The 19,709-nt window shown below is 30.0% G+C and overlaps 1 protein-coding gene across 1 annotated transcript in view; it reads right to left on the bottom strand.

Annotated features, from left to right (window-relative positions):
* Nucleotides 1–19,709, bottom strand: part of LOC118195028 (uncharacterized) — a 78,169-nt gene that overhangs the window by 8,549 nt on the left and 49,911 nt on the right. Inside the window, exons 5-8 of the mRNA XM_085827337.1 lie at nt 11,224–11,353; nt 8,707–8,786; nt 7,078–7,143; nt 3,473–3,745 (exon numbers count right to left, since the gene is read on the bottom strand). Coding sequence (XP_085683463.1) covers nt 3,473–3,745; nt 7,078–7,143; nt 8,707–8,786; nt 11,224–11,353 — 549 coding nt within the window. The remainder of the gene's footprint in view (nt 1–3,472; nt 3,746–7,077; nt 7,144–8,706; nt 8,787–11,223; nt 11,354–19,709) is intronic.

Genomic DNA, 19,709 nt, shown 5'->3' with positions numbered 1-19,709 from the left:
TGCCATTTTATGGCAACCCTAAAACTGGTTGGCGGAAAAGCTATCTTACCGCGCCTGGACATTTCGTAACAATATTCTTTTAAGTATTCATATAAACATAATCCAAATAAATTCATAATAAAGTAATTAATTAACAACTTTATTATTTAATTAACTACTACGAATTATTACAACATTATTATTTAAAGCGATAATTACTTGCTTTTAATTTAATTTCTTTTTCAAAGTTTGAAATTTAGTTACTCATGATTCATTTCAAGTCCCCGTAAAACATTTTTAATAATTTACATCCAAGTTACTTTAAAACACAATTTTCGGAATTAAACTTCCTACATATGGGTTCACTCTTTTTGATACTTTTACTAAATTTATATTAGGAGATAATATAATGAATATTTCTTTAGTAAATATATATATATATATATATATTGTTTCATAAGAATAAATTGAGTTTAATTAAAAAAATTAAATTTAAATACATATTTAATTTACGTATTTGTTAAGAATTTAAATTTGTTTAAATTTAAATTTCATTCCTTGCAGCAATGGCGCAAAGAATATTTAATTAAATATGTATTTAAATTTAATTTTTTAATTAAACTCAATTTATTCTTATAAACAATTTAATTTCCTTCAAGCAAACATACATCTCTTGATTGGCTCAGTTACTTAACTCTCTAAATAATTGATATTACTACCTTTAGGATTTTTAATTTAATTTAATTTAATTAATATTTACAAAAAATTTTGTACTATAACAAAGATAGCAGCTTGACACTCAACTTTACCTACATAAGCGCCATCTATATAATTTGAAGAACACACTTACTTCTCTTTCACAACACTTTTGCAGACCCCAACACTCATATAGTAGGTAAGTTAGAATTAAAACTTACTATTTACTTGCTTTAAGTATTTTTTAAAAGATTTTTTATGTAGTATCTAAGTATTTTCTAAATATGAAATTATATTTTTAAATATATATTTATTTTAAAAATTGTGAATTAGTTCTTTTTGTTTCTTTTTGTTTTTTATTTCTTATTGGTTTATATGGATTATGTATAGTTCTTTTATAGTTTCTTTTTAATGGTATGCATATTCGTGTAGGGGAAGTTTCTGTAGACAAGGATTTCTAAAATACATTGGTTTCTAGATTTTTTTATTATTTTATAAAAAATTAATTTTTAAAAATTTAATTTTTTAAGAAAAAGTTTAATTGACTTTACTTGCTTGTTTCTCAAAAGACTTAATTAGTATTTTCCTTTTTGAACTTTAATTCTTAAATGTTAATACTTAAATGTTAAATTCTAAGGGTACCACTTTATTGGAATTACTTTTGGTTTTGACTTTTACCCTTGCCTGCATGAATGACGAAACACGAATTGAATGATTGGAGAGTTAGGTTTGGAGGCAACTTCCCCTTGATAAGTCTGTCTCCTGCCTACTCTGCGATCATTCACATATGCATTTTTTAAAAAAAATGTTTAATTTAATTTTAATTTATTAAATTAGTAGATTTATTTTCATGGATAGATTTTGCACTTGATTTGCTTATGCTTATGAATTTAAATGATATTGTAGATTAGTTCGAGAATTAAATCTTTTACATGTTTGCATATTTTTAAATTATTTTGGCTTTTTTCTTTTTTAGAATTTAAATTTGCTTTTTTACTTTTTTACTTTTATACGTATTTGTTAAGAATTTAAATTTGTTTAAATATATATATATATATATAAATTGTAGAAATTAGGGCTTAAAATTATAACACTTAGCGTTTTAGCAGCTTAGACTGAAATATTAATTTTACTAAAAAAATGTTTTACTCAAAAATATTATATTATCCTGTAAATTGTGAAAACTAGTGTAACTGAAAAAGAAAAAAATAGCAAGAAATATTTAAGCAATAGAAACAAAGTACTTTAAATATATTTTAATATAAGCGCTTTTAAAATATGAGCACTAATTAAAAAATTAGAAACAAAAATTAAAAAATTAGAAGGAAAAAGTTCCTAAATTTTTTAAAAAATTTATAACCATAAATGATTAATATCATTTTAATTATTCATAGTTTAAAGCTTCAAATAAATTCATCAGGGGTTAATTATTTGAAACATTAAATAAAAAGAGTTAGTGTATATACAGAGGCTGTTCTCACATTTGTTAGATGATTTTGGTAAGCGGTAATAAAAACTAGTTTGCTGCAAATGAAGTAATTGCAATTGTACTATGTTTTTAAAAGTTAAAATTGTCGTCTGTGGCTTGAAAAATTTGTTTTTATTCAAAATGGCGAATTTAACAAAGCAGTGGTTCGAAGGCTACATTTACGCTCTTTCCGAAGAGAAATATGCATACTCCGTTATCAAAAAACGATGTGAAAGTCATGGTTTTGTGATATCTAAGGCGTCGATAGGTAATATTATCAACAAGAAAGGAAAAAAACGTCAAATTGGAAAAGAAAGAAGTCTTAAGAAAGCGAAAAAACGCAATGTGTCTTCTTCCAAAGCATATCGCTCAACGCAGGACACGCTGCAGAATTCTATATGAGAAACACTTATCCAAAGAAAAATGGAAAACAATTGTCACAATAAATGAAGCATGGGTGTATTTAAATGATTGTAACTAAAAAGAGCCATTTATTATCATAAAAGGAGAGAAAAAATTTAAGTACAAGGTTCAAAGAATCGAAAGAAAGTTTTTCTAAGGGATTCATGATTGTTGCTGGTTTTTCTTATAATGGCAAGTTAAAAATTAAGATAGTGCAAAAAAATGTCAAGATTAACTCCAAACACTATCAATCAGGAATATATTTTATCGCCAATTTTTCCGAATGAAAACCATCGCTTTACCCACAGTGCCATCAATCTGTGAGACTCCATCAGGACAAAGCTAGCAGTCACACATCAAAAATCCACTGTAAATTTTCTAAAATAAATGGAACAAAAATCTGGTATCACTGATATTCTTGCTAAATCTCCCGATGTGTCACCTATGGATTTTTGTGTTTTCGGACTGTTAAAAACTGCATTATCTAAACGTTGTCCCAAAAACCCTAACAGGACTCTGGAAAGCTGTTCAGTAGGAATGGGATAAAATATCCCTTCTGCCACTTCAAAAGGCATTATTATCTTGGAAATTGAGGTGTCGAAAGATAGTTCAGAATAAGGGATGTCAAATAAAACATTTAAAACAGAAAAATTTTATGTAATTTAGTTTTGTAAATACAATATACATTGTCTAAAAAATGTGTGAACAGCCTCTGTGTATCTGCATATCGCTGTATATATATAAGTCGGTTTCTGAATTTTAATAGTAGAAATTTGTTTATACATAGAAAATATACTTCTAAACAAACATGCACTTAGAAAACTGATCTTTGCAGCCAAATTCCATTCGTTCGCAAATATAAATAACAAACAAATAACAGCAATAAAAGTATTCTGAGGAGAAGATTCTAAGTTTTGGAGATCTTACCTCCATAGCAATAGCTTTGACGGTTCCGTATTTCTCCTTGAGTTTGTCGAGACCCTTGCTCCACATGTTTTTCACCCACTCACCGAATCTCTTGCTGTGTTCTTGGATCTTGACATTGAGGTCCTTGAAGAAATTCCTGATCTTGTCCCAGGTCTCGCTCATGGCTCTCTTGTCAATCTTTTGTCCTGGTTTGTATTCGAATAGATGTTTGAGGATTTCCCGGATATCGACATCACGCAGTTTCTCAATGAGTTCCTTCAGTTTCTTAACAAGCTAATTAAAAAGAATTAATTGTGTTATTGTAAAACACAAAAATAAAATAAAAAAATCTCATGTGTACACCACATGACTTCCTTGTACGGAATATTAAATTATATGCATTTTTCTTGCATTTCATTTAAACTTATTGGATTGAATTAAATCTACTTCGCCGACAGCGCATAAACCACAATAGATTAAATGCATTCTTTAAAATTCACTCTAGTATTTGTTTACCATAGCGACACTCTGCCACTGGATTCACTTAACAGTATTATATTTCGTTCATATTATAACTCAAAATGCACAAAATTTATATCATTTAAAGAATAGAATTATCTAATCGTTGCCACATGTTCTATTCAAATACTAATAAAAAATCAAAAGAAACTTTTCTCAAAACGTTTAGAGATAAGGGGAAATTATACCCTGTTCCATGGTGTTCATAACAAAAAATTTCAATAGTTAGTTATAGATACTTGAAATACAATATTTAGTTACTTGAAAGATGAAAAAGTTCATTAATTTAGCTGCTAATGGTCAAGAACTCTTTACTAAGATGTAAAACATTTTATGATAAATTTATCTTTATAATTAAAGGAAGTAAATTATTACAGATGTTCCTTAATTAAAGACCATTTAGCTCTTATATGCTGGTCCTCAAATTTAAAAAAAAAATTAAAATATTCTTTTAAAATTTTTGCAAATGAGCAGTTGAGTAATAACTAATTTAAATACATTAATGTGGATTCCCGACTTGCTTCAAAACAATAAAGTAACGCGTTAGAATAACGCGTTACCATGTGGATCGGAGCTTCTGTTACTTATAAAAAATGCAGAAATATGCTCAAGTATAAGGTTTTAACAAATGATTGATCGGGCTTCAGAACGCTGTATTTCGTTAAGTACTGCAAATAAAAAATTTAAATAACATGAAATAAAATAAAAATCTTCCAAACTATTATCTTAACACTTTAAATATTCAAAGTGTGTTCCTCTTTACTCGTCCAAGCGTGGTACTCCTATTCTGTTCACACGTGTTGTGACATTTAGTCATAGTCATAAAATCATCTGTAATTAGATCCTAGGGCTCCTCTAAGACACATAAATAGTGTTATGCTATCAAAGGTTACATCCACTAGGCATAAGTCCGGAGACCGTAGTGACCATCTAAATAATATCCTTATGCCTATTAGCTCAACGAGTTTCAAGCAATGTGCTCAAGCGGTACACCTCAATGTGCTAATGACTTTAGCCTTAGGACTATGGAAACTTTTGAATAAATTTTCATTTGAAGAAATAACCACACTTGTATTGTATTGAAATATGAAGTACTCTTCACACTGTTATTTAAGACAAAAAAAAAATCCGTCTAGGTTTATTAATTTCACATAGGCAATCAATATCCTTGATTTATTCGACACTATCATAGAAAGCTCTGGTCGCTTCGTGGATCTGAATCGTAGTGCTTTCAAAAAACATGTCTCACAGCAAAAAAAAAAAAAAAAAAAAAAAAAAGTAAACAGTATGCATATTCTAAAATATAAAATATTTTCTTCTCTAAATTCGCTGACTTGAAAACAGAACTTGTATTTGCTTCAAGAAAAGTCCCAAAAAAGTTGGGTGATACAATTTGAAAATGGAGCTATATTCCTTCGTCACGTGAATATTAAATATACATCCGATCAGCAATTTGGAAATTATACGATTTCAAAATTCAACAAGTCATTTTTAAAACTTATGTTGTTATTACTTGCATTATTTCATAAAATATTTATTAGATCTTTAGATAAGCGCTGAAATAATTTTCAAAACAGTGCTTTGATATTGTTGCATTCTACGGGTTCATGGATTTGGAGTAATTGATGATAACAATTGATGAAGAATCAAAACACAATATATTTGCCAGTATTACACAAAAGACACGTTTACAGCCATCGGAAAACTACGATAAACACGCTGAAACAATCAGCAACACAGCCTTCAGGCTATAACGGTGAAGACAGCTTCTCGGCGAAGCACTAAAGCACAGCTCCCGACTCAGTCGATAGCTCTCAAGCTAATCTCTGAACGCAAGACACTACCTACTCTACTACTCAAGACACTACCTACGCGTACAGGCAGGGTATGTATAGTTTTGCCCTACCTTCGAGAATATTCCAGAGATAACTGCTACCTACGCGTACAGGCAGGGTATGTATAGTTTTGCCCTACCTTCGAGAATATTCCAGAGATAACTGCTAAGACTGCGTTCTAGATTGTTCTCGCTCCGTCTATGGTATATCCCTACTTTTGATGGCAAATATAAATACTTCACGCCAAACGGGCGATTTCGCTCTAAATGTAGCAACTCTGCCTTTACCTGCTACATTCTGGCAACACTAACTCCGCTTTGGAGGGAAGCTATCGCAGCTGCGAATTTCGCAACAATATAATTCATTAATTAAAAAAAATAATGAAACTATCATTTTCATAGCTGTTAATAAAATGACTTAATAAAGGAAAGTTAAAAATGAGAAAGGAAAGTTAAATTTTTAAAGAACGGTATTAATTACCCAAAAGAAAATATTTTAAGCAATATTGTTGAGCAAATATGATTAATTTTTTTAAAATGAAACAAGGTTTTAATTACTTTGCGATAAAAAATTTCTAATTATGTAATTCTCCATTAAAATTTACGTTTAAATTTTTGCTAGGAAGCACTTTTACTGTTAAAAACGAATATATAACAATATTTTCCTTCTTTAAAACGTAACTACCATGATAGCCAATGACAACACAATACTTCTGTGAGATGACAATTTTCTGTATTTCCTCAAATTTATGACTCTGAAAAACTCTTTCTCGTCTCCATCATATGAAACGTAATTTTCTGTGCATTTTGAGTAGTCGTTGTATATAGTTTGCAAATAAGCCCACATCTCGGGATTTGTCGAAGAAACTCACCTGCCTAGCTTCCAAGACCCGATCTGCTTTCAAGAGACAAAGTGTTCAAAACATTTTCCCCGAAAAATTCACCTTAGGATGTATTTAACTGCCGATTTCACAAAGGTCAGGACCTAAACGGGAATCTCTAAGGTACTGGTGAGAGCAGGAAAAAATATCTCCTGCTGCAAGCCAGTATACCGACGAAAGTTTCCTTCTCACTGCTTCCATGCTTCGGATACTGCCAGCCCCAATTCTTTGTATATTCATTTACGTCTGTTATCTTATGAGAACTTATAACATCGCTCTTGACACGATAAAACAATAATAACTGAAGATGGTATTGGTATGGGTAAAAAGTAACTGAAAATATATGCTTTACAAAATCAAATAAATTTTATATTAAAGAATTACAAACTTACTGGGCTTTGGCCTAGATGGTTCTTGATGTATTCCCTGATTTTCTGGATCGTTTCATTAGACAAGAGCTAAGAAAAGGGAAATTTTATTACTAAAATAAAGACAAAAATTTTAAGAAAGTACAGTCTAATATTTATTAAATTGATAAGCTCATTTTACTAACAATGTACGAAAAATACAAGTCAGTTTTAATAATTAGTAAATGGATTTGATTTAGTTGCACACGCATTCTTTTATTTTGCATATATTCGGAAAATTAATAGGAATGATACGAAAATTTGTTTTCTCAAATGGCTTGGCGTCGAAAAATTTAATAATATTTCGGTCTTCTAAGATAAATCAAAAAACAAATAAAAATTAATTTTTTAGTTATTTTTTAAATATATGCAATACTAAAAATCACTGCTTGACTAAATAGTGTTTCATTTATGCTCTACCCACATTAAGCTGATCCCTACGATGCTTCTGCGCATGTGCAAAAATGCATAAACCGTTTACAAAAAAATCTGATGTTGACACTTCAAGACTTCTTTGGATGGTCTGTTAAATTATGCACATTTGTTGTTGCATTTCATTTAAACTTATTTCATCGAATTTCATTAGAGATATATTTCTCATTCAATTAATTCAGTTCCCAAATCGCGACAAGGTAAAAATGCATAAAAACTCAAAACATCTTCAGTAAAAATTGAAAAATATAGAAAGACAGAAAACACTAGATACAGTTAAAACAGATAAAAAAACATTTTTTACAATTAAGAATATTTTTACATGCTCTACACATATTAAAAAAACACGAAATACAGTTAAAACAGTTTAAAAAACAATTTTTACAATTAAGAATATTTTTACATGCTCTACACGTATTTAAAAAACACGAAACACAGTTAAAACAGTTTAAAAAAACATTTTTTACAATTAAGATTAGCGTTTCTAAGCAAAAACAAGCGGTTCGACCGGAGAGTACGAAAACAAAGTTCTCGATGCACAAAATTGAAAGTTTAATTTTGGTACCACCCGGTAAAAAGACATTGAAGTTGGTGCACAAACTGACTTAATTCACTATTCTACTAAAAGTTTCAAATTTCAAACAAATCGCTGCCACGTTTGGCTTGAACTTTTAAATTCTTGTTAATTCTACAACTACTGCATGCAGATTAACTAAAGGCATAAAAACCATAACCATACAGCTAGCTGCGTTCAGACGATGATATAAAGGGCATAAGTGGTTTAAGCCGAGCTGCGTTGCCAGGCAACCAGTCTGCGCTAAATCACAAAATCTGGTTTAGGTTTCGGAGTTCGAAGTTTTCAACTTTATGCCGACTACGTATTAGAGTCGACCAATCAGAGCGAACGCATGAAACCTAACTGGAAAACAGAGCGGGAAAGCTGTAGACACAAATTCAAGTATGCGCAAATTTAGCTTCTTATAAGTGAGTGCGGCTTAGACCCTGTGTCGCAGGTGTGAACGGAATTCCCGCATTTATTCCTTGTGAGTATACCTCTGTGACATTTACGTTGTTGTCTGAACGCAGCCTAACATAAGAACAACATAATTCAATCACTTTTAAAGCAAAAAAAGGTACAATTTACCAACATATAAGAATAATAAAACTGAGTTCGTCTCTCACCTTTTCTCTAATCTTCTCAACCAACTCTCGGAATTTCATACGAGCAAGCTGATCCATAGAGTCATCCATGTTCCTTTTGCCTATGAATATAAATGAGTGGATTAAGAGTTATCTGGAAACATTGTTGAACAACAGATACTACTAGGCCAAATCATATGCAGTTAGAAAGGAACACGGCAGTGTGAAGTTTAAAATTGGGCAAAAAGGTAACTGTTTTCGGTATGATTCAAAAATATCTGGCACTAATAAAAAGGCAAGTAGAAGAAGCTGATATAAACAGATTTTGAAATGGAATATGTGTGTTGGAATGGTGGGTTTAAGTGGTACAGGGCGCAAATGAGAGGTAGACAAAAGCGTTCTGCTGGCGTAAATCATAATTTCCCGCACGAATTTGGAAAGAAAATCAAAAAGTAATTCCATTTAATGAAGCTCTGCAGGAACAAACAAGTTACTTCAAAATATTTTGAAAAGCATAAAAAAACTGTAGAAATTGCTTTTCTACTATAAGCGTTTTGCATTAACTTGCAGAATATGATTCACTTTATTTAAGTAATTGTTAAATAAAAAAACGAAAAGCAACTCCATTTAATGAAGCTTATTGAAGGAACAAACAAGTTACTTCAAAATATTTTGAAAAGCATAAAAAAACTGTAGAAATTGCTTTTCTACTATAAGCGTTTTGCATTAACTTGCAGAATATGATTCACTTTATTTAAGTAATTGTTAAATAAAAAAACGAAAAGCAACTCCATTTAATGAAGCTTATTGAAGGAACAAACAAGTTACTTCAAAATATTTTGAAAAGCATAAAAAAACTGTAGAAATTGCTTTTCTACTATAAGCGTTTTGCATTAACTTGCAGAATATGATTCACTTTATTTAAGTAATTGTTAAATAAAAAAACGAAAAGCAACTCCATTTAATGAAGCTTATTGAAGGAACAAACAAGTTACTTCAAAATATTTTGAAAAGCATAAAAAAACTGTAGAAATTGCTTTTCTACTATAAGCGTTTTGCATTAACTTGCAGAATATGATTCACTTTATTTAAGTAATTGTTAAATAAAAAAACGAAAAGCAACTCCATTTAATGAAGCTTATTGAAGGAACAAACAAGTTACTTCAAAATATTTTGAAAAGCATAAAAAAACTGTAGAAATTGCTTTTCTACTATAAGCGTTTTGCATTAACTTGCAGAATATGATTCACTTTATTTAAGTAATTGTTAAATAAAAAAACGAAAAGCAACTCCATTTAATGAAGCTTATTGAAGGAACAAACAAGTTACTTCAAAATATTTTGAAAAGCATAAAAAAACTGTAGAAATTGCTTTTCTACTATAAGTGTTTTGCATTAACTTGCAGAATATGATTCACTTTATTTAAGTAATTGTTAAATAAAAAAACGAAAAGCAACTCCATTTAATGAAGCTTATTGAAGGAACAAACAAGTTACTTCAAAATATTTTGAAAAGCATAAAAAAACTGTAGAAATTGCTTTTCTACTATAAGCGTTTTGCATTAACTTGCAGAATATGATTCACTTTATTTAAGTAATTGTTAAATAAAAAAACGAAAAGCAACTCCATTTAATGAAGCTTATTGAAGGAACAAACAAGTTACTTCAAAATATTTTGAAAAGCATAAAAAAACTGTAGAAATTGCTTTTCTACTATAAGCGTTTTGCATTAACTTGCAGAATATGATTCACTTTATTTAAGTAATTGTTAAATAAAAAAACGAAAAGCAACTCCATTTAATGAAGCTTATTGAAGGAACAAACAAGTTACTTCAAAATATTTTGAAAAGCATAAAAAAACTGTAGAAATTGCTTTTCTACTATAAGTGTTTTGCATTAACTTGCAGAATATGATTCACTTTATTTAAGTAATTGTTAAATAAAAAAACGAAAAGCAACTCCATTTAATGAAGCTTATTGAAGGAACAAACAAGTTTACTTCAAAATATTTTGAAAAGCATAAAAAAACTGTAGAAATTGCTTTTCTACTATAAGTGTTTTGCATTAACTTGCAGAATATGATTCACTTTATTTAAGTAATTGTTAAATAAAAAAACGAAAAGCAACTCCATTTAATGAAGCTTATTGAAGGAACAAACAAGTTACTTCAAAATATTTTGAAAAGCATAAAAAAACTGTAGAAATTGCTTTTCTACTATAAGTGTTTTGCATTAACTTGCAGAATATGATTCACTTTATTTAAGTAATTGTTAAATAAAAAAACGAAAAGCAACTCCATTTAATGAAGCTTATTGAAGGAACAAACAAGTTACTTCAAAATATTTTGAAAAGCATAAAAAAACTGTAGAAATTGCTTTTCTACTATAAGTGTTTTGCATTAACTTGCAGAATATGATTCACTTTATTTAAGTAATTGTTAAATAAAAAAACGAAAAGCAACTCCATTTAATGAAGCTTATTGAAGGAATAAGCAAGTTACTTCAAAATAATTAAAAGCACTTTTTTTAAGAGATTCCTGTTCAAGAGAAATGTTACGTACCAAGACCCAGTTTTTCAAGGATATTTTTCAAGGCTTCCTTTGCTTTTTCACGGATTTTACGCAGATACTCTTTCACTTTTTCTCCATTATCCACACCGAGATCCTTCATCTTCTCGCGGAGTTCTTTCACCTATAAAGAATTAGACAGATATTTAGTAATTATTAAAAATAAGTTATTTTAAATGTACACAGGATATCCACTAGTGCACAAAGTGGTGTTAATTCAGCTACATACAGACTGATTCTAGATATACATCGTATCCCCAAAAGTAAACACAAAAGGAAAGCATACCTGTGAACTCAGTAACTAATTAGTTTTGATAAATCAAATTTACACTGAAACCATAGTTATACAAGTCTCTGTAGATACTCTGTGTATGCCCATCTGGTGACACGGCAAATATCTCCGCGGTATTCCATACCTGTCGCGCACCTGATGGAATAGCCTTTGTTAGTGTTTTGAGCTCTCCAGTTACCCGTTGCTTCAGTTGCTGTGAGTCCTTGAGAAAGAAACACGAATACTTTGCCTTTTACAGAACTCCATAAGAAAAATCACAAGGGGTTAGATCTGAGGATCTCGGTGGCCAACAAAGCAATGTCAGTTCGTTTGACCCAGCACTGCAAGTCCAGCGATAGGGTAAGCTATCCTTCAGCTACTCACGTACGTTTTTATGCCAATGTGGTGGACACCTTTACGCCAATGTGGTGGACACCTTTATGCCAATGTGGTGGACACCTTTATGCCAATGTGGTGGACACCTTTATGCCAATGTGGTGGACACCTTTATGCCAATGTGGTGGACACCTTTATGCCAATGTGGTGGACAGAATGAAACAGGGAATGCTTCCTCCAACTGAGGGAACAACCATAGCATGTCTTGGTAAATGCACCCGTTAATCGATTTTTACGCGAAGGAAAAAAAGACCAAAAATGGAAATCGCGCAGAAAACATTCCCTTTGGGAGAGTCACGCTCATGTTCCATTACACCATGTAGTTATTCCGTGTCCCCAAATCTTAAATTATGACGATTAACTTTGCGAGAAATGTGATAAGTGGCTTCATACGTAGACACAAGTCTGTTCGAGAAACCATCTACCACTAGTTTATCTTGCAGTTTCTCACTCAGAGCTTTACATCGATTTCTTGGAATATTTTAACGCCTGTACCATCTGAAAGATATAGGGCTGGAATTGTAGACGTTTTGGTAATACACGCCACAGTTATATGAGCCACATTGAGTCAAGAACTCGCCGGACACGTTGATTTTGTAAAAGTTTGTAAAAATATTCACTAGTGTTTTGAGCCAGTTTGGCTTTGTCTGCTGTTCGTCCTCGGCTAACTTTGCTACGCAAGCAGTCTGTGTTCTGAGACTGCTTCTCCAGCAGTTCGATGTTATGACGATGCAGTAGTTCGAAAATGTCTCTGTAAAACTATAAACGAAGATGTTTTGGCGTATTCCAAAGTACGTTGCGGTTTCTCTTGCATGAATAACGTTGTTTTCATTAACAGTGCCTCTAGCGGCGATTTCGTAACCAGAGGATTTGTTGCTTTTGCTATATAAAGCTTATATAATATTAGTTTTAGAATTAATTTATTTTGGCTAATAAATCAATTACAGAATTTGCATTTTTTTGAACCATTCAATATAAAACACCTGTTTTTTTTTTTTTTTTTTAAATACCGTAAATTTTGCTTTTGGGAAGAAGCAGAAGAGGAAGGCATAAACTGGAAAAATAACAGCACGGGATGTAAAAGATCCTTTTTTCAAAAAAAAAAAAAAAGTAATAATAATAATTAAGAAACACGTTTCTATATTAGCAATCGCATCTGGGAAAAAAAAAAAAAAAAAAAAAAAAAAAAAAAAAAAAAAAACGAAACAAAAATGTTAATTGATTTTTCTGTAGTTGGTTTGGCGTATTTGATTGCGGCAAAGCACACGAGGGCGATCTGCGTAAGAGGTTAGGTTAGGTTAGGTTACTTAATTACGACAAAGCCTCGATGGTTATCTGCCTAAGGGGAGGGATGCCTTCGTGGAGGACATTCTAAGGGAAACTGGCTCGTGTAAACTTTACACATGGGAAAAACCACGAAAGCACCCATGCAATCAGTCCGTTCGCGGGATTCGAACATCGAACCGAACTATCAGTGTTCAGCGACTTTACCGCTCGACCGCCGTTGGGCCATCTGTGTAAGAGGAGGAATGCCTTCGTGGAGGATTTTCTATGACAAATTAGCTCATATACAAATTACACAAGGAAAAAAACCACAAAAACGCTCATATAGTTATCCCGTTCGTTGGGATTCGAACGCTAGACCGAACTGCCAGAGTTCAGCGATTTTACCGCTCGGCCGCTAATGCAATAAAACTTCATTGGAGTACACTATTATGCAAAGTATATAAATTAAATGCTCATTTTTCGTTCAAAAACAATTTTATACAAATAAATTAGCAGGTCTTCTAAAGTTAAGGTCTTTTAAGTTATTTAAAATATCTTAGTTAAACATTAAGGTTCTTCTAAAGTTTATTTGCAGGTCTTCTAGAGTTTAGGGCTTCTAAGTTATTTAAAATATCTTACTTAAACATTAACTTCTTGGAAAATTTTTTGAAATATCCCTTTTTAATATTTAAGAACTTTTAATTATTCTAGAAAAAGTTTTACAGAATATTGTTTATATAAAATGCGGTGATTAAGTTAATAATGAAATATATAAATTAAGCCCTGAAAGTGGAAAAACACCTGTTAAATATTCATAATATCTTTCAGAACAGAAGATTTTTTTCTTTTTTGCTTCTGATGCTATACGTATTTTCACATGAAATTTTAGTTTATAAATATTTAGTTTATAAATATTTAAATTACATTTTCAGAGCAAAAGAATCATTAATTGTAATAACTGTTCTTTTTGTTATTGCGTTTTGTTCTTGTTTTAATTTAAATTCAATGCATTTTACGTAAACAATACTTTTTGTTTTAAATTAGTAACTGAACATTGGAATTTTGCTAATCATTTTGTATTATGCATTTTAAATAAGGAATAGAAATTTGATATTAATTTTAACTGTGTTTTCCTCTGTGAATTACAGGAACTGAATTCCAGAATAAAGAAATAAAATTAACTAGTTTCCATTTTCTTGATAAAGCAGAAGAATTTTATTAGACAAAATAAGGGAAAAGTGCTTAAAAATTTAAAATATTTTCAGAATAATCTTGGGTTTTTCATTTATAATGCATTAAAAGTTAATGAATATGAAATGTTTGTTTCTGATTTAATAGTTAAAGCTCTAAGTGGAAAAAGACGAAAGGTTAAACTTAATTATGAGGAACAAAAATCTCTAATAAATTAAAAGAGAAATAAATAAATCTTTCATAATCATAGGGATTTCCCTAAGAATTTATTCAAAAGACAGCTTGATTAATTAGATTTTTATAAAACATTCTGTATTTACGAAAATAAATTTTTTTTATAGTTAATGACATCAATTAATTACCATTGTCTTTCAAAAATTTTTAAATCCCCCCTGTAATCATTTTTGACTATTAATTTTATATTTTATTTGATACATGGCGTTAGAATTGTAGCTCCATTTTCTCCTATTATTAGTCTAAAAGGAACTGTTATTCTCGAAATGGTATTATGCGTCCGATGACTATAAATGCATTGTTTCAATTTTCATTCGAGTCTGTTGCCATACGGTAAAATATAAAATATTTATCTTTCAAACTGAATCTGTCTGTTGTAGATTAACAAACTAAGCTGCTTGAAAGCAACAGATGCAGTTTTTAAGAATATTTCTTATTTTTGAATCGCATTGATTTAAATAAGAAAAATGTGTTTGATTCCTGATCCGTCTAATTAAAAATATTCAATAGTTTCATAGAATGACGTTATATATATATATAAAGTAAGAAATTTAGAATTAATATTTCTAATTATTAGATTAGATATTGAAATTAAATATTTCAATATCTAAGATTAAATATTGAAATTCATAAATAGTAAATTTCAAATAATTGTAACAAAGAATTAAAAAAAAAATAAATCCAAAACACTTTAAGCAACCTAAGTTCCTCTTTGAAATATTTTGTTTTTTTCACTTTCGGTTTCGGTTTTAATAAAATTTAATTCTGTTTTTATAAAACAGAATTCCCGTCTTTTTTTTAAGATTTTTCTAATTATCCTAATTCTTTTTTTTTTCCTTAGGGAAAAAAAGGGGAAACGGCTTAGGGGAAACGGCCAGAAGTTTCGGATGAACTATTATAATAAAAATACATTGAAATAGTTCATCGGCTAAATATGGATACAGAAAAACATGGATTGTTGTAGAAGAGAGATTTCAATGTTCCTCCCTCTCCCCCGATGAAGTAAGATTGAAGTTGATTGAATTCCTCTTCTGTTTTTGCTCATTTTTATTTAAATTTTCATTAATTTTTTTAAATGGGTTTTCCTTACTTAAAGTGTTTTGAATTTTTTAATTCTTTGTTGCATCTATTTGAAATTTATTAATTATGAATTTCAATATTTGGTCTTTGTGAAACATTAGTTATAAATTTCTTACTTTTTGTCTTTAATGATAATTTTTTCTACAGCTTAATGCACGAAAATACTAGGCATATTTAGATTTGGTTTACAAAAGAATTGTTTTGTAAGAATATAATATTCTTATATTATATATATTTGTAATAATAAAATTCCAGAGTCAAGAATACACTTAAAATTCTAACTGTATGTATGTTCTTTTCATTTTTAATGGCGACGTTCTCTTATTTGAAAGTACGTGGAATTAAATCCACAGCCCCGTAGTCAAGTTGCTTTTCCCGCCTTTTCTACACGTACAGTTATAGAATGTTCTGGAAATATTTAAAGCGAACTGGATTGGCTGACGACGCTGACGTCATTTCTTTGAAGCTCCGCCTTTTCAGAAGCTATAAAAGGACTCGCAAAGGAATATCGGGGCTTTTTCTTAAATGTCACGATGCAGTAAACTTCATACAAAATGTTATTAGTAGTTCTTTTTTATTTACTCCGGATATCTGATTTTGTAACTGCTATTTCTCCTGACCAATAATAAATGGATCCTGTTTTTTAAACTTATCTTCTGATAATTTAAGCTACGACTACATTTATCATTCTTCAACAATCTATTTATTCCTGACAAAAGCTGATACATCATATATATATATATATATAATAATTCATTTCCTAAACAGTATTGATTAATTGATTATATTATCTCCTAAGTTTAATTAAAGTAGAATTATTTTAAAAGTGTGCATCCATATTGGTAAGTTATATTTTGAAAGATGTTTTGAAGTAATTTGAAAGCAAAATGTTAATAATGTTTTAACGGGGACTGGAGTTAAATCATCACGAAGAATAATATTTCAATTGTAAAAGGAAAAATTAAAACATGTAATTATTGTCATTGATCGGAAATTAGTTGACTTTTCAAGGGGAACAAGCCAACTCCCGTTCAATGAACAATAATTGATAAAAATACGTAAATATGAAAGTGTTTCGTCTTTACTCGAGTTATAAGTTAAAGCCAAACCGGCAATTCTAGTCAGGCCAAATATTTCCGCGAATAGTTGCTACTCAAAGAACTTATTCTCATGAAGCATATTAGTCAATTCAATTTGGAGTAAAAATCAATTACTGTAGAGAAATCCTGTAAAACTCGAGTAACCGTCCCCGACACTATCATCTTTATGTATTTGAATACTATATTATTTGCAGAAATTAAACATTGGAAATTGTCATCATGAAATCGAATTCAAAGTAAAGTTGAAATAAACATAGAAGATTATAAAAAAGATAAATAATGCAAACTTTGTAAAAACAAATCAAAGAAAACATAAAAATAATATAAAAATAATATAGAAAATAATATAAATAAGATCAGTGAATGTACTTGAAGATATAAAGGCCAGAAAGGTATTAAGTAACTTACATTCTTTCTAGTGGGGGAGTTGGCAAAGTGTTCTCTTCGTGTCTGACTCAGAAGTGTAGGGTGTCCGAAAATTCTTAGCGGCAGTAGGGGCTTTGAATAATAACAGTCGGTAAGACTTGGGTGAAGTAATTTATGGTAGTGGGTGGGACTTGGAATTCTTGAGGGATGTATTTTGTGGAGTTCTTATCTGATAGAGACCGTCTGTTAAGATTTTTTTGAAAATACTAGTGAATGGAAATTAATTAATTTCTGGCTAATTGTCGTGTCGCAATGATTAAGAATTTAAGAAAGGAAAAAGGCATTTTAGCTGTCCAAGAGCTAATAGACAGTCTAAAGGCGGGAAATAGGCCCATTTTTTTAGTAACAGTATATGTCTGAAGACAATTAGCTTTTTACAATATATACAATTGAGTAATTACACTATATACAAATCTTTCAACTGACAGTCATCCAACTTATACCGCCTTCTCAGGTTTAGGAATAAATTATCATATCCCTATCAGTTAAATGATTTAGAGTGAGTATTTAACGCCTGCTCTTTTAAGGCAATGGTTGATAAATTGAAAGGGAATTAGATTATTTTTGAGAATTTTGATAAGGATCAAAATTTCGCGTTGTAAATCTATTGTATCTGTGCATATAGTTTTAATTCGTTGTATTTGATTAATTATAGTATTGTTAATTACTTTTTTGGATATGTTGGAGTTCCAATTTATTAATTTGTTAGTATTAAGATTGAAGTTTCTTGTTTTGTCTAAAAGTAAATTTTTTTTGTAGTTAATGATTTGAAGATCTAGAAAATATATATATATTGTTTATTAGCCCTAGACTTTGTCTTGAAATGAGATGTAGCGACGGTTCATTATAAACGGGTATCGCTTTTCAAATTGTTGCTAAAAATATTATCGTCCTGTATTATTTTATAGAAATTAAAGAACAATCTGTATGTATGTATCTTCGTATTTTGAAAAAACAACGGCGGGCCAGAGTCATCCAATTTTGAATAATTTGGTCCTCCAGCCAAGAGTACGTACTCGGAAATCCGGTTTTTGAATTTCGAATTTGTTTTATTATTTATTTCATATTTTGTAAAACTTTAATCACTTTTTGATGCTGCCATTCGGATGTTGTTTTATTGTGATTCGGATAAGTGTAAACTTATCTTTCAGTTTTAATGGACAAATAAAGCTCTATGGAAGCAATGTGTTGCATTTGATGGAAATCTACGTTTATCTTCTATGCGCCAGTCTGTTGCCGTTCAGTAAACCTAAAATACTTTCATTTTTAATGTGAAATGTTACTGAGTAATAAACTAAGCGATTTAAAGACAATAAACACATTTCTTAAGAAAAAATATTTTTAGTCCAAAAGGATTTGAATCCCGAAGGACTTTTAGTTTCGTTTTGGCATTTTGCGTCGGACGGATAAATGTCGGTTCACTTTTCAAACTGTTGCCATAAAATGTTAGAGTCCTGCATTATATTTGAAGAAATTAAATAATGAAAATCTGCGTAAATGTATGTATATTTCTCACATTGTCATAAAATAACGGTACATAGAGTCATCGAATTTGAATAACGTAATCCTCCAACGAATATGAGCATGTGGAAGACCAAATTTGAAATTTGAAATTTGTTTTATGATCGATTTCCTATTTTTTAAAGCTTTGACGAATTTTTGATTAACAAACTCAAGGATTTCAAAGCGAGCAATGGCAACGTTGTGCAGGAAAAACATTTTTATCTCCAGCGCGTGAGTCTCTGTATCGGAAATTCTAAAGATATGCTCGTTTTAAAACTATTTTGCGATATTGCTGTTGCACTGGATCTTATGGTTTAAGTGCGAGGAACATGATATTTAATAAGGAAAGGTAACACACAAAATGTTAAAAAACGCCCCTTTGGACGTAATTTAAAATCTGAAACATTTCAGATTTTTTTTTATTTATTTATTTTTTAATTTGATTCATTTAAATATACATGCATTAAAATCATGAGATGTCTAATTAAGCATTTTTATGAATTACACTGGCTCTTTAAAATTATTATATACTTATATTTTTTATGGTAACTATTTTAGGCGGGTGGCCGAGCGAGCGGCTATCTTTGAAAGAAATAAAATTGTGAATATAAAATTACAAATGGCAACTTCTAAAGCTCCATCGAGAATTCTAAATATATGCTGTTTTTAAATATTCTGTGATTTTGCCATTGTCGCGTAAATGAATTGTGGAGTAAGGGCGAAGAACGTGCTATTTAATAAATAATCTTAACTCACAAAACGTTAATAATAAAAAGACAAAAATATGTTTCGTAAGCTGTCTTATTAAAAAAATTAATATTGATATGATAAACTGAGAAAAGTCCGAAAATAATATAAAATGCATGTCAACGCTTAACAATGTATCGGAAATTCTAAACATATTCAAGGTAAAAAAAGTTTCAAAAGCAAATTTGAAGTTTCAAAACATTTTCATTGATGTACTGATATGTTAATTTTGTCTTCCTCTAGTAGATGAAACAATTTCTTTAAAA

Source organism: Stegodyphus dumicola, chromosome 11, assembly GCF_044657685.1.
Source record: "Stegodyphus dumicola isolate Sdum_Otavi_A_Nest chromosome 11, ASM4465768v1".
Taxonomy (NCBI): Eukaryota; Metazoa; Arthropoda; class Arachnida; order Araneae; family Eresidae; genus Stegodyphus; species Stegodyphus dumicola.
This window is presented reverse-complemented; position numbering and strand designations above follow the sequence as displayed.